This window comes from Quercus lobata, chromosome 7, assembly GCF_001633185.2.
Source record: "Quercus lobata isolate SW786 chromosome 7, ValleyOak3.0 Primary Assembly, whole genome shotgun sequence".
NCBI classification, from domain to species: Eukaryota; Viridiplantae; Streptophyta; class Magnoliopsida; order Fagales; family Fagaceae; genus Quercus; species Quercus lobata.
This window is the reverse complement of record NC_044910.1, coordinates 15812361-15827008: the sequence shown is the minus strand read 5'-3', so window position 1 is coordinate 15827008 and position 14648 is coordinate 15812361. Positions and strand designations below refer to the sequence as shown.

Sequence of the window (14648 nt, the reverse complement as noted above, 5' to 3'; positions counted from 1 at the left end):
GCTACTTTCATAGCAGTTACTTGGCAAGTTGCTGTAGCAGAACATATATCTTTATTGAATCAACAAGCATTTTATTCAAACCAAAAGAGACCTGAATTGTATATCAGGTTACAAAGAACTAGCAGCAGGACTATAAAACTACAAAAACACAAGATTACAGGAATACAACCACTTTCTCATATCAGATCTCACATTTTAAAACAAGAAAACATACTAAAAAACAAAGCAGGACTTAAATGAGCAATCAGCAACCTTTAAATTTCCTTCTTTACTGAGTCCGGGAGATTCCTTATTAACCTTTCCAAAATTTGGAAGGAGAATGTTTTCCATCTCATTCAGATAGATTTCATTTATTGGTAAGTACGACCTTTTATACCTATTAAGCCTTGACTAGTCCCTAATCAACCTTAATCTAAGATAGTAGGTGTGCTGGTTGGTCAAAGCTCATCAGTGTGCTTGGCTTTGATAATTGATACTATTGTTGCACAAACAACATTACACTGGCTTTGGTTGACCTGCCAAAATTACCCCTCAAAAATTTTGGTTTTTAATATTTTGTCTTATGGTCCAATCCAAGAAGTTGCAACTTGGAAGGGTGTTTTTCTGTCCATCACATTTTGGTGGGACTGTGGCACGTTGCTATCTACTTTAAAGCTGTCTCTCTCTCTCTCTCTCTCAAACCTTGTACTTGTCTGGTGAGCCAAGCTGAAAGCTCAAAATACAATCTTTCTGCAAGAAAGTATGTTAAGGTATGGCCTAAGGTTGGTTTCTCTTTGTGTTTACTTTTTCTATGTTGATCCTTGGAAAGAAAGTACTTGAAGTTTCAGCTTTTGTTTCTTTCTCCTTCAACCGAATTTTTTTTGGGGTTTAAAGAGCTTAAGGGGCATCATCTTCTTCCTGGGCAATTAAAAACAAGGCAGATCTGATTTCAAGTCCCATTTTGACCCATGCCTTTTCTATGTGAATGGAGGACTCATTTCTCAAATATGGGTTACTGAAATGGCGTAATTGCTGGCCATTGCAAAATTGATCAATATGGGTGCACCCCATTTAAATTAGCCCTTTAATTAATGAAATTTAGTTTTGTTTGCTTTTTTTCATATATGCTGAAGTGAATATAGCTCATAATATGTTCCTATTGTTTTAACAGCAAAAATGTCTCCATTTCAAGAGCTTTGCTTGCTCAGAGCTTCTACAGGTTACTATCAACCCAGACTGGAAGGTGTGTCAAAGTTACCTATACTTTTACCATATAATTATATTCAAATTTACTTTTCTTACCTTGGATATTTCTTTCTTTCTTTCTTTCTTTTTGTTTTTGATATGACCACATTAGATGTGCATGCTGATCCAATAATAAGCTGTAAAATATTATCATATGCTAGGAATTTTCATGGATGGTGGTATAGTAATACCTATATTAGTTTTTTTTTTAGAATGATACAATAAAAGGTCTACCTATATTAGTTAAATGATACAATAAAAGGTCTACCTCTTTTTATTTATTTATTTATTTATTTTTTTATGTTTTATATTTGTTTGTTAGTGCCTAGAGTTGCCACATTACTGGGTATCTGCACAGACCTTTCCAAGATACAATTATAAAACACTTTCTTTAAAATATAAAACATTGTTATATGTTTTATATTTCTTTATTTATCATATATATATAACACTTTCTACAAAATGCTGTTGCTAGTAGTACTCACCAGTTTTTGGTCTAGCTGGAAGTATGTTTCAGCACCCCTTGTGTGATAGCGAAGGTTTTATAGTGTATACAAGTGATTATTTTAACTAATATCACATCATTATATACCTACTGGAACTAGCTTTTTGTTTTTTCCTGTTGTCCTGCACTTTTTCCGTATTCATTGTTTGTTGTGTTGAATAAAATAATGGTATTTCTGTAAGAAATTTGTCATCTGTGAATAGGGGTTGTTAGAGGCAGCCTTAATCAGGCAGTTGTGTATCCACTGCCATTCCTATAGTCAAAGATGCTTATTAGGCATAAACAATGGCTAGTCTAAAAGAAAAAAATGAGACATTTTGACCTGCAGGGATCAGGTTGTATCTAACCTCTACAACCTGTATAAAACCTAGAATCCACTAATGAAGAAGCTTAAATTCACAAGTGAAATTTTTTTTTTGATATTTGGTTTTTTTAACAAAATAATTATGAAAACACGCCTAAGGGCTAAGAGGCCTTACAACCATACTAATAATCTCTAGGCTTAGCTAAACAAAGAGATAAACAAGTACACACTTAAATCACATGAAAGTGAGCTTAATCTCATGTGATTGGCCAAGATTCTCATTGATTGAACTCTCTCAAAATACATGGGTCAACGTTCTTGCATCATTATGCTAACCAAACATTCTCAAAAAAATCCAGAATTTGTGAATGTGATCAAATGGTATATGTTGGACCATGAAAATTTCCAACTTTCTTTGATTAATGAATCCACCCAAGTTGGGATCGTTTTGGTTTGATGCTTGAAACCCTTTCTTATGTTATAACATAGCAAGCTAGAAGGCAAGGTAGCATTGATAACTGGAGGAGCAAGTGGCATAGGAAAGGCAACTGCAGCAAAATTTATCAACAATGGTGCTAAAGTTGTTATTGCTGATATCCAACATCAACTTGGCCAACACACTGCAAAAGAGCTTGGAACCAATGCTACTTTTGTTGCCTGTGATGTCACTAAAGAGTCTGACATATCCAATGCTGTTGATTTTACCATCTCTAAGTACAACCAACTTGATATCATGTACAACAATGCAGGGGTGCCTTGCAAAACTCCCCCAAGCATTGTGGACCTTGATCTAGCAGTTTTTGATAAAATCATGGACATCAACGTGCGGGGAGTCATGGCTGGGATCAAACATGCATCACGTGTGATGATCCCACGTCAAACTGGATCAATTCTCTGCACAGCTAGTGTTACAGGACTTATGGGTGGGTTAGCACAGCACACATATTCTGTGTCCAAATCTGCTGTTATAGGCATTGTTAAGTCTGTGGCTGCAGAGCTATGCAAGTATGGAATCCGGGTGAATTGTATATCACCATTTGCCATTCCAACTAAGTTTGTAATGGATGAAATGAGTCTGGTTTTTCCTGGTGTAGATGATCGACGGCTTGTGGAAATGGTTACTAATGCTGGTGTTTTGGAGGGAACTAGTTGTGAACCCAATGATGTAGCTAATGCTGCGCTCTATCTTGTTTCTGATGATGCCAAGTATGTTAGTGGGCATAATTTGGTATTAGATGGAGGCTTTACATCTTTTAAGCATTTGGGGTTTCCTGCACCAGATGAAGTGCAGTAAAAATTAGAACAGAGAAACTAGAAACAGAAATTTGCAAGTATAAGGAGCACAAATGAATGTATTCACATCCATTACTTTTAATTGACTCTAGTTTACATGTCCAAGCATTCTACCTCTAGAGAGAATTCAAGCATGGATTGTTTCAAGTTGACTCTGCATTAAAGCTAATCTTTCATGGTGTATGCAAAAACCAACCTCATCCCCTTAAGTAACATTGTTTAGAGTGATGCATATAGAGAGTTGAGTTCAAGTTGGTGACCTGCTTAGTTTCAAAAAGCAATATATATGGCTTAAGCAATAAAATACATGTACTGTTCATTCAAAACTAACTGTGCTAAACAAACTATAGGATTAGTCCTGTCTTGCACAATCATGAGAAGAAATTCATGGAACACAGCTGAACTTCGATCAAACAAATAGTACTCCAAAAAAAAAAAGTGACACAATTTGGAGCTCCTGGTAATTCTAACAAACACATGGCCAAAAAATCTTTCTTTTATTATTTGGTCTCAACCTATCCTATCTATAATCTTTAGAGCCTTGTCCTTGCATGCAACTTCATCAGAGTGGGGGGCCTTTGGATTGACAAGCTGATGACGGTGTTCGAGCTCCAAGTAGGACAACCTCAAACAAACCATGTGAGCTAAGCTAGAGTGCATCTTCACAGATTTATTTCTTCAATAACGCAGAAGAAGTGACAAAGTAGTATATATATTAACAAATTTGTTCTTGGCTTGATCGGTTAGAAGTATCAAAATTGTTCTAGAACAAGCTTGCGCATGAAATCTTCTGGAGCTGAAAAGCAGTTCAAACAAAATAAAGATTAATGCTCCTGCTGTTAGAATTTAACCAAAAGAAATGAATCTTGCACGTGAACAAATTCAACAATAGTACATTGAAGAATAAAAAGGTTAAACCTATGGAGAATGATTCTCTCCATTTGCTTTGACATTAAGAGAGCCTATTTCATGATGAAGATTTAGTTTACATGCATCTCAGGTTTACATGGTACCATATCATTTAAATTTTTTCATTCTACCAAATAAGAAATGATATCTTATTTTAAATGACTTGGTACCTTATTCACCTTTAGATTTGTGAAATACCATGTCTTCAACCTTAAAATGGCTGTCTCCATTTCAAAGTAAATGGATCGGTAAAAATTACTAAAAAAAAATAAAGCCCCTTTTGTTAAATTAATAAATCAATGGTTTGACATAAGAGGAGGATTGATACCTAAGCCACCGGTGAACAGTCTGAATTGGCCTAGGGCCTGTTTGATAAACATCTCCACTCCACTCACTACGATGGCCCTAACCTCTGTAGCCTCTTGTAAGAGCCGTGTATTTCTAGGTGTATAAACTGCATAAAAAACCAGCTTATATGCTCTCAAGGTCTCTTAAAGAAGCATGACAAGAGGCAATACATTGTTCAATGTGTTCTTCTAAGTTATTACCTATTTGCTCAGAGAGAGTGAGAGAGAAAACCTTTGAGACAAGAGTTTGATTAGTATTTGGTTCCATTCCAACAGCAGAAGCATTGGCAAGGATCATTCCCTCCTGAGGGTAGAATCTTTTTAAGCATTCATATGGTAGAGCTTCCCCTGAAACTGCATCTGCAAGCACCTTTGCTTTCTCTTTTCAAAAGAGAAATGTCAAGATTAGAGACAAGAAAGCTGATCTCCAATTGTAATACTAAAAAGGAGAGAACAATATTGCCTTATTACCATAATTCCGATTGAATATGACAACCTAAGCACCTCTACTTTTAGCACCAAAAGCAAGTGCTCTTCCTGCACCTCCTGCTCCAACCAATACAAATGTTTTCCCAGCTATAGGAGACTTGATATAACAGTCTATTCTTTTACCTATACTATCATTATACATAGTCGTCCATCAAGTAATCATCCATTTCAAGTTGCTGGTAATTCTGTTTAAAAACATCAAATTATTAATGGTATTGCAAAACAAACAAGTAGAGGTCATGAAACCTGTAACAAACAAAGCAATCAAGTACTCCATTCTCCCCAAAACAATATATATTTATATTCCTGGCCTGAGTAGTACTCAACTTTAAATGATATACAAAGAATTAGAAAGATACATACAACCATCATCTAAATAATCAAGAAAGTAACACTACAATTATCACAGTAGCTCTTAATGCATCCTCTATTGCAGTGATAGAAGCCTCACAATCTGTGTTATAACCGATCAACTTCCATCAATAGGCCTCCTGACTATAGTATTTATAGCTCCTATAGATTGATTGAGAAAGCATACCACAAATTAGAAGCTTATATAAACATGATCCTACAATTAACATAGCAATAAAAAAAAAGTAGTGTGCCTTGAAGCTGAAACCCTGAAGTATCGTTATTGATGTCTGATATCTAGGCCTCCATAGAAGATTTGTTAATGTCAATTTCTGGATTTTAATAATCCCAATTACTCAGTTGAGTTGTATATATCTAACACACCTTCATTCCAAGTCTTGTGCCATTGTCTGGTGCTCAAGACAGACTTGGATTAGTGGAATTACAGTAATGTAACAAAGGATCATAAGTGATTTACTTATTTGACATTAATAATTTTCATTATATATGGCCTGATATATAGCAAATATATGTAGGATTGTTGTTAAAGGAACAACGTCAACAAACCTATAGCAATGATTTTAAAGTTTTTTCCTCTTGTTCAGGTAGCAGTTCAAAAAAAGTGTTTATATTACCAAGTTTACTGACCTTAGCCAGTGGATGGACTTCATCACAATACCTAACTACAGCTTCTTTGTGTGGGATTCCAACACTACAAGTTTCATCGAATAAAGGGGAAAAAACCTTACATTAGGGAAAAAAGCATTGGCATTGTACCAAACAAGCACAGTTTATATATTTGGCCAGTGCAAAAGTGTGCACCATGATATTTGAGAAAGCAAATGCCTAATGAAACAGTTGATACCCACAAACTAAAGAGAATATTGAGCCTGTTATGAATGGAGAACAGGTAGTGTACGTAAATCATAGAAGTATCTGATACTCTAGGTGATAACATTACTTAGAACAAGTTTTTTGAAGGAGTAGCAAAAGAACCTTACAAAACAAGCAATGGGATGCTCCTCTTCTTTTTCTTTTATGAAAGAGTGGCTGCATACCTGAAACCTGCGAAGCCAGTGCTTGTATAGGTTCTAAAGAATTCCTTGAGATCATCGACCAACATGGGAATGTAAATTCCATTATATCCTATGTATCTAAAGGCAAGGCTATGCAGAATAGGACCCTTGCTATGACCTACTGGATTTGAAATGAGTCCAAAAACTTTTGTATCTGCATTCAAGTATTCAAGTTTGTAAACATGTTTAAGGCTGACTAAAGTTGGCAACCCAGGTACTGATTTTCCTTCCAGAGATCCATACACTAAAAATCCACCAAATTTAGGACCCAATAGTAGGTCTTCCTAAGCATCACACTTAAGGTTCCTTGGCATCACACCTTGGAGAAGTTTGCATCACACAAGTAAAGTTTAAAATAAGCTGCTGAATTTTATTAATAAAAAATATTCTGAAATAACATAGCTATAAAAGAGCCTTTATATAGGGGCTATAGTTATCCTTTTCCTAGTAAGACTTGGACTCTAAATAACCTATTCCTAGAATGAATAGAAATACTAATAATAATTAAATAAAAGATTTAATAATACGTAAATATAAAATAAGACTCATGAACCTTTGGTACGGTAAGGACAGCCCTTTCCAGATTTCTAGAAATTACCAAATTGCCCTTATTCTAATAGAACTTAATTAAAATTGATCCAGCAATTTCTCAACCTAAAAGACTCAACACTAATAATTAAAATGACCTATCATAGGTGCTAAGAAGGTCTGACATCAAAACTAGACCACAATTCTTGAATCTTTGTATATTTTATCTTCTTTTTCCTTGAGCTCTTCCTTGTCCTCATCATTTTCTATGATCAATGTAAATTTAGTTTCAAATTAATAAAATGATGAATTTTTCAATTATGGTTTTCTTATTTTTTTCAATAATTAAATAAGTGGTGACTTCATTGTAAAACCCTTAATATAAAAAGGAAAATATAATCAGTTGAACCTCCATTTTAAGAGGTAAATAACATAACTCCACCCATTCACGTGGATTTAGCCCAATACCTAAACGGGCCGGGAGTGTGGTCTCTCACAATTAACCAATAAAACACAAACATTAGTGTTGTTGTTGGTATCTTTTTTAATGACAATAAAATTCAATATATTCATGTGTTTGAATTTAGGGTACATTTGGTACACTGAATGAGAATTACAATATGAATTGTAATCTTTATTATTAGGAATAAAATGTGTTGTAATGTAATAACTAAACATATTCATTAGTTTGGTTGTGAGTTATAACATTAGAATGAAACTTAACATTTATTTTAGGAAATCTCTTACTCATACAATTATATTTCCTTAAAATTTGTTATTTTTAAATTTAAGAGAGATATGTGTTATTTTTTATGATTTTTTATTTTTATAATTGTTAGATGTATATGGAAAGTTTGTTTACTTGGAAATATATTAAGTTTTAAAATTATTGCACTTACTAAGAAATAGCTAATACAACCTTTTAAAGATGAATAATAATTCCTCATTTTGAAAAATAGCTATTCATAAGGAATGATTATTCATTATAATAAAAATATAACCAAACTAAAGAATAACTAAATTATAGGAATAACTATTACATTACAACGTCTATTACAGTCTACTAAACATGCCCTTAATAAGGAAACCAATATTGAACCTCATAAGTTTCAAATCCTATGCTATCTATTAAAAGAGAAGAAAAAAAATAACTTTATTAGAGCATCCACAGCAGTGGAGCTAAAAATTTAGCTATTTGGCACCATAAAAAGTTATTTTATCTATTTTACCTACACACATGCTGTAACAGTGGATCTATTTTAGCTTTCAACACAATAAAATAATATAAACATCACAATAAAATAAGATATCTACTACAATAAAATAATATATCCACTACATACAACCATCACAGCCACACACACAACCGGGCAGGAAATAAAAAGGTTTTTTTTTTTTTTTTTTAAGCTCTAAGCTATAGTGCACATCCATAGATAGATGTGCAGTAGCAATGAAACTAAAAAAAATAGGTTTAGTTACACTGCTATATGGGTTTTTTTTTTTTTTTTTTTTTTTTTTTTTTTTTTTTTTTGGTAGAACTAAAATAAAGTCTATATCAGTTTTTAGCTCCATGCCTACAAGTGCTCTAGTTTCATTAAAGAAATGAATCTCTCTCTTCTATGGGTTTTTTTTTTTTTTTTTTTTTTTGTGTTTTGGAGAACTAAATATAGCCCCTAGTATAGTTTTTAGCTCCATTTGCTACAGTGCTCTTATTTCATAGAAGAAACTCTCTCTCTCTCGTTGGGGTTTTTTTTTTTTTTTTTTTTTTTCTTTTTGTGTTTTGGTAGAACTAAAATAGCTATATAGTTTTTTAGCTCCATTGCTACAAGTGCTCTAGTTTCATAGAAGAACTCTCTCTCTCTCTCTCTCTCTCTCTCCATAATACAATAGAGTTAGCGACTTATGTTGCATAATTGTTGACATAAATTTCTCTTCTCATTGTGCTTTGTATTTTGCATGAATATAGTTGATTCTTTATTTTCTCGACAGAGATATAGAGATAAAGTGGACAAATTTCATTGCAAAGATGGCAATATTTGACATGACCAATGTACATGAATTCAATGCATATATGTTCTTGCATATTAGTGTTTAATATAAATAGGTTCATGTTTACTTGCTAGTTTCTTTTTTGGGTGGGAGAGGAGGTCATGTCAGCATGAAATGAAACAATCCTCTTATTTCCTTGAGATTTGGGTGAGAATCATTGCCACACGAGATGGGCCTGAAGGCCCATTATTTTGTGCTTCATAGGTTGGGCCCAAAAGCACAATGATATGGGCCCATATCAGGCAAGGATTGTTATTATTATTATTTTATGGAAGCTACCGCACACCAAATGGGCTTATAAGTCCATAATCTCTCGCTTCACAAATTGGATCCAAAGCCTAAGCCTTTTCACTAGATGGATCAAGTGACTTCACTCTGTCAAAGGCTCGTAGCCCAAACAACTATTGTTGTGGTGATGGTGATACTTGTTACTATAAATACTTTTCTCCCGGCCCAATTCAATCTATATCTCTATGAAACTGAAACAAAGAAAGAGTGGCGGGCGAAATCAAAGAATTGTGAAGAAGAGTGAGAGTTTCCCTGAAAGTTTTTGTCTCAATCTGCTTCGGTATTCACGTAGAAGAGTGAGTGTATGTACTCTCTACTCTTTCTATTCGCTTCAGTTTTTTGTTTTTGTGAAAGGTTTTTTGTTTTTGTGAAAGTTATATTTATGTTCTGTATTGTGTTTGTGGGTGCTTTTTTTGGTTGGCAACACTATGAATTTGAAGGACTAGAGAGTATGTAATGCTTTTTTAATTTCTGGGTCTTCCTCTGTTTGTCTAATTAAGATATATGTATGTGTGTGTGTGTATATATATATATATAGAGAGAGAGTATGTAATGCTTTTTTAATTTCTGGGTCTTCCTCTGTTTGTCTAATTAAGATATATGTATGTGTGTGTGTGTGTGTATATATATATATATATATATATATATATATATAAGGTAGTTCTTGCTCTTGAATGATTCATTCTTTAAATTATTTCAAGAATGAAATGAATTTGGAATTTGGGTCTTGTGGTGCAAAGTACTAATTCTTTTATATATAGTGCTTTTCAAGATTTCTCATTGGACTTATTTTTCTGGTGCAGCCAAATCGTGATTTTCAATTCGTTTTCTTGTTTGGCAAGATCATTGATTTAAAAGCGATGAAGGTGTATTTCCCTCCTTATTCTTCATTAATGCTGCCCTGTGTTAAGTTTTGCCCAAACGAGGATGAGCTGATCTACTACTATCTTCACCCGAAGGTTATTGACGAGCCATTGTCTTTAGGAGGTGTTGAAGTTGTACATGTACCGGAATTTGATGTGTTTAGGGTGAAAGAACCTGACAAAATTTGGGATATGATTTGGGGTGAGGATTCAGCACCGGACCGTGTATATTTCTTCACTACTGCATCGGCTGCACAGTCATTGTTGGAAACATGTTGGAGATATGAAGCCTCTGAGGTGATCTATGATGAAAATACTGGCTACCCTATTGCCATCAAGCGGCAGTTCTATTACGAGAACCATGATTCGCCTCAAGATGGTTACTGGATCATGAACGAGTACAGCCTTGACGTTGAGGGTTCTATGCTTCTGTTACCTTCCTCCTCCTATGTAGCCTGTGAACTGTGTAAGAATAATCTAGATGAGATTGACCAAAACGAGACTACTGCCTTTTTTGATGAGTACGAATACAAGACTACCACTTATTTTGATGAGTTCCGAAATGAGATTACTATTTCATTTGATGAGGACCAAAACGAGACTACTACCTATTTTAACGAGTACCAAAATGAGGCTACTGCTTCATTTGATGAGGACAAAAACGAGACTAATTCTAAGAAGAAGAAGTTGCCAGTACAGCTGCAACAATGTCACCCAAGAAAGAAGCAGAATTGTAATTGAACCCAAGCACAAGGGCAGAGTGACATTGAACTTGAACCGACCCAAGATCAAGAGCAATTTGGTATTGAGGAATTTTAGAACTGATATGTTTGATGATTTTTTTTGTAGAATTTTAGGACTCTAATCATGATCCCTTGTTGCTCTTTCCAACTGTACCACCTTTTTGGAAAACTTCTGTGCTTATTGACTAGTTTTAATACTTTTACTTTATGTTCTAACAATTTCAAAATTTCAGTACTGGGTTCTTTATTTTATTGTGTTGAGTTTACATAGTTATTTGCATTATTGTTATTTCCCATCTTCTATGACATTCTTCCATTTGCATTTCCCACAAATTTGGTGAGTATATAGGTTCAATAAGAAAATCAATGTCTATCTACCCCGAGTTTTATACACTTGTAGGATTACAAGGAAACTCCTTAAACTTGAAATGATAGGGCATGGACCCCTTCAAGCTACATACACTGCTATGTTCAATACAGCTCCTATTTTATTCACTTTGATTTTTGTTCTGTGGTTGGTTGAATAGGGTTCAAGGTTGGGGGCTCCTGGACAAGTGCTGCTTGGTATTGTGTTGGGGGGGTGGTGGGGGTGGGGGCAATGAGATTTGCCATATTTGTATCATGAAATAAACTGCTTGCTTAAGAAAGAAAATGAGGAGGTAGAATGCCCTGTCTCTTTGGAGAAGCAGATATGCAATGGTTTCTTTTTGTGTGATTTTCATTTAAATGGTTTCGGTGCATATAAAATTTTTAGATATAGGTTTTTGTTCCATTCGAACTCCCTATATGCAGACAAGAGGAAGATAATTCTGGAAAATCATTTTCAAATGTTCTTTCATTTCTAGTGTTTGTGAAACATCTGGTCTGTGTGGGGACACCATACATTTGTACCACGAATTAATGTGCTTCTTAAATGTCAGTTGGACTGTCTTCCTTTCTAATTTATCATTACTCACCTATGTGGAGAGATGGTCACCTAGAATCAATGTTTTTCTTTAGAAAGTCATTGTTTCCCTTGTTTTACTTTTTGTATTAAAAAAACAGGACATCAAAATAAAGCCAGTTTGAATGCCCCTCATTTAACAACTTATGGCAGAGATTTTGAATTTCACAAATATATTACAAAGTGTGACGATGATTACTTTGCCAGTTACCAGTGATGGACACCTCAATGATTACTAGTCTTTCTGAATGCAATTGAAAAGAACAAAGTTTGCTAGCTGTGGATATACACTAATGTATTTCTTTTAACCTAAGCTAGTTTATTTTCTTTCAAAAGGATGCATCACGATCATGGTGGTGCCCGTTAACAACTTTTTTGACTTTTTTATGATGACTTTTTGTCTTTTTTTGCATCTTTATGTCTTTTTTTATTTTTTTTTATATATAAGTATTTTTATGTCTTTTTCTTTTATTTATCTCATTTTTTTTGTTACATAGGACCTACATTAAGGAAACCTTAACAAGCACTTGTTTATTTCCCTTTTTAAATACCCATAAAGTAAGATTTGTTTAAATGTTATGTGAAATTGAAGATTAGGTTTATAGACATTAAGGATTTTTAGAATGTTGCAAAAGTTGGTTTGATAAAATTTCTCTTTAATGACACTGGGATTTTGTATTGTGACTTGTTTTATGACTGCCAATTTTGTATATTGGTAGTGAAATCGCTGAGTGAGATGTCTATACTTCATAAAGTATAAGAAAAGTTAGATGAAGCTACTCATTCCCTACTGGCAGGTTGTAGGCGGAAATATTTTTGGATATACTTATTTTCTTCAGGCAGGTTATTTTTGAAGTTATTGGAAGTTTTCGTTAGTAATTCTGATTGTATTTACCTGTTGTGTTTGTGTATATATGATTTTGAATTATGTATTTCTTCCCTGGCATAAGAGGTGCTGGTTATTTTTTCTGGTAAATTCTATACTTGGAAACTTCCCTTATATGAGCATTGTACTTTTGAGTTTTACCCTAATTTTTTTTTTGTGGAACTATTGTCTTATACATTGGTTGCCAGTATCTTTTACATCCCCTAGGGCATCCATGCTGCCACATTTTCCTTGTCTTGTTTTTCTTTTCTTTTTTGTTTTTCCCCTGTTATTCATCAAGGGTTTACTAAAGAGTTTTATTTATTTATCTGAATTTAAGTTAACCATTCTATCAGGGGCGGAGCCAGAAATTTTGGTTTGGGGAGGTCAAGTTGTGATGCTAATATATTAGTTAAGACAAACCTCTACACACACACACATGTATATAAATTAATTTACTAAGAGAATTTATCATTTTCTAAATTTTAATGAGTATATAAAAGTCATGTATTTCTTTTATTAGACATATACAAAAATTTATCATTTTCTACATAGTTTAATTTGTTAAACCTCTTAAATTATATGATTTTAATATAATTTCTCTTTCTTTTAAGAGCACCATTGAAATAACTCAAAATTGGGAGGGGGGGGGCAACTTCAATTTTTACATGCTACATTTTTTAAAATGTAAATAATATACATATTATAAATTAATTTTTTAAAATTTTGGGGGGGCCTTGGCCGACCTTTGTGTGTGGCTCCGCCACTGCATTCTATGATGATTACTCTTAATCATTCTAATTGTTTTATTGTAAAAAACTTTACTAGTTAAAAGAGTTTTTATTTTATTTTATTTTAATTAATTTATTTTAGCTTCATGATGATTACTTTTTACCATTAGGCCAAAACATTAATTGGTTTTTGGTGATTGGCGGGATCGGAATTGAGTTATCTTATTTAATGACAATAAACTTCACATATTTAACTTGAACTAACTGGAAAGTACATGCTTCAAGGACTCTTTGTTTTTGCATGTTTATTTGAATAATAATCATTCCGTGACAGTAATGAAAGGATAAATAAATTAGTACCCTCCCCTGCCAGTATTGCCCAAATTCTACAGCAGAGAAGAATAATGTGACTGTATGCTTTCAAACGTTATAACTTTTACGGTGCCCATAGAACAAGCAATTTCTGTGCACTTTACCTACTTTAGAACTCAATCAATGGTTATTACTGAAGATGACAGCAAAAAGGAGACTGATAGTAGTTAAATTCAAGAGCATGATCAATATTATAAGAGATGCTATATCCACAATATTTTTATAACATTTTCACAACAAATTACAAATGGTTAACTGTTATTGGTTCAAATTTAAACCTAACACTAAGATAACTTTTTTATCCCAACAATAATAACCAGTAAGTCAGTAACAACCAACCGCTTAGGGTTTGTTGTAAAAATGTTATGGACATATTATTTCTCTAATATTATTGATCTTTTCGCACGATTTTCGGAAACTTACATACTTTATTCCTAATTTGATTAGAGCTCAAGATGCTCAATCTTAATGGGGAATGAGGTGTTGTTATATTTTTCGTTTTATTCCTAAAAATATATAACATTTTATAAAACTTATTAGAAATATTACTACCTCTCCACTTGTTATGTCATAAAATGGTTTTAGAAAATTGGTCATTTTTCGAAAAGCATATTCTAAAAAATTGTCTCATTTTTTTTGTGTGTTTGGTATTAACCTTGAAAATTAGCTAAAAATGATTTTTGGTATTTGGTGTGCACAAAAACAAAAAAATCACTAATTTCTTGTATAATTCAAAACATGTATAACATGTATATTGTGTAAATTAAC

General features: G+C 33.3%; 2 protein-coding genes across 4 annotated transcripts; both read left to right on the top strand.

Moving 5' to 3' along the window:
• The first annotated feature begins 635 nt into the window (after positions 1 to 635).
• On the top strand, positions 636 to 3431 carry LOC115954292 (secoisolariciresinol dehydrogenase-like). 2 transcript variants are annotated; one of them, XM_031072207.1, is made up of 3 exons: positions 636 to 761; positions 1151 to 1222; positions 2523 to 3431. In XM_031072207.1, exons 1-3 carry the CDS (start codon positions 742 to 744, stop codon positions 3325 to 3327), a joined length of 897 nt encoding a protein of 298 aa, XP_030928067.1. In that variant the 5' UTR covers positions 636 to 741; the 3' UTR covers positions 3328 to 3431. The 2 variants fall into 2 exon arrangements, with proteins under 2 accessions (XP_030928067.1, XP_030928068.1); XM_031072208.1 differs by having other exon boundaries at positions 638 to 749.
• Positions 3432 to 9260: 5829 nt separating this feature from the next.
• On the top strand, positions 9261 to 11202 carry LOC115954291 (protein SOMBRERO-like). Of its 2 annotated transcripts, none has more exons than XM_031072205.1 (2): positions 9261 to 9665; positions 10167 to 11202. In XM_031072205.1, exons 1-2 carry the CDS (start codon positions 9549 to 9551, stop codon positions 10965 to 10967), a joined length of 918 nt encoding a protein of 305 aa, XP_030928065.1. In that variant the 5' UTR covers positions 9261 to 9548; the 3' UTR covers positions 10968 to 11202. The 2 variants fall into 2 exon arrangements, with proteins under 2 accessions (XP_030928065.1, XP_030928066.1); XM_031072206.1 differs by lacking the exon at positions 9261 to 9665 and adding an exon at positions 9746 to 9812.
• Positions 11203 to 14648: the final 3446 nt, after the last annotated feature.

What these genes read in the sequence shown, in the direction of transcription:
- LOC115954292 (XM_031072207.1), top strand. Translation starts at nt 742, where the DNA reads ATGTTAAGGTATGGCCTAAG. An exon ending in ATGTTAAGGTATGGCCTAAG is followed by an intron (nt 762 to 1,150) that starts GTTGGTTTCTCT and finishes TTGTTTTAACAG; the next exon opens with CAAAAATGTCTCCATTTCAA. An exon ending in CTATCAACCCAGACTGGAAG is followed by an intron (nt 1,223 to 2,522) that starts GTGTGTCAAAGT and finishes GTTATAACATAG; the next exon opens with CAAGCTAGAAGGCAAGGTAG.
- LOC115954291 (XM_031072205.1), top strand. Translation starts at nt 9,549, where the DNA reads ATGAAACTGAAACAAAGAAAGAGTGGCGGGCGAAATCAAAGAATTGTG. An exon ending in ATTCACGTAGAAGAGTGAGT is followed by an intron (nt 9,666 to 10,166) that starts GTATGTACTCTC and finishes TTTCTGGTGCAG; the next exon opens with CCAAATCGTGATTTTCAATT.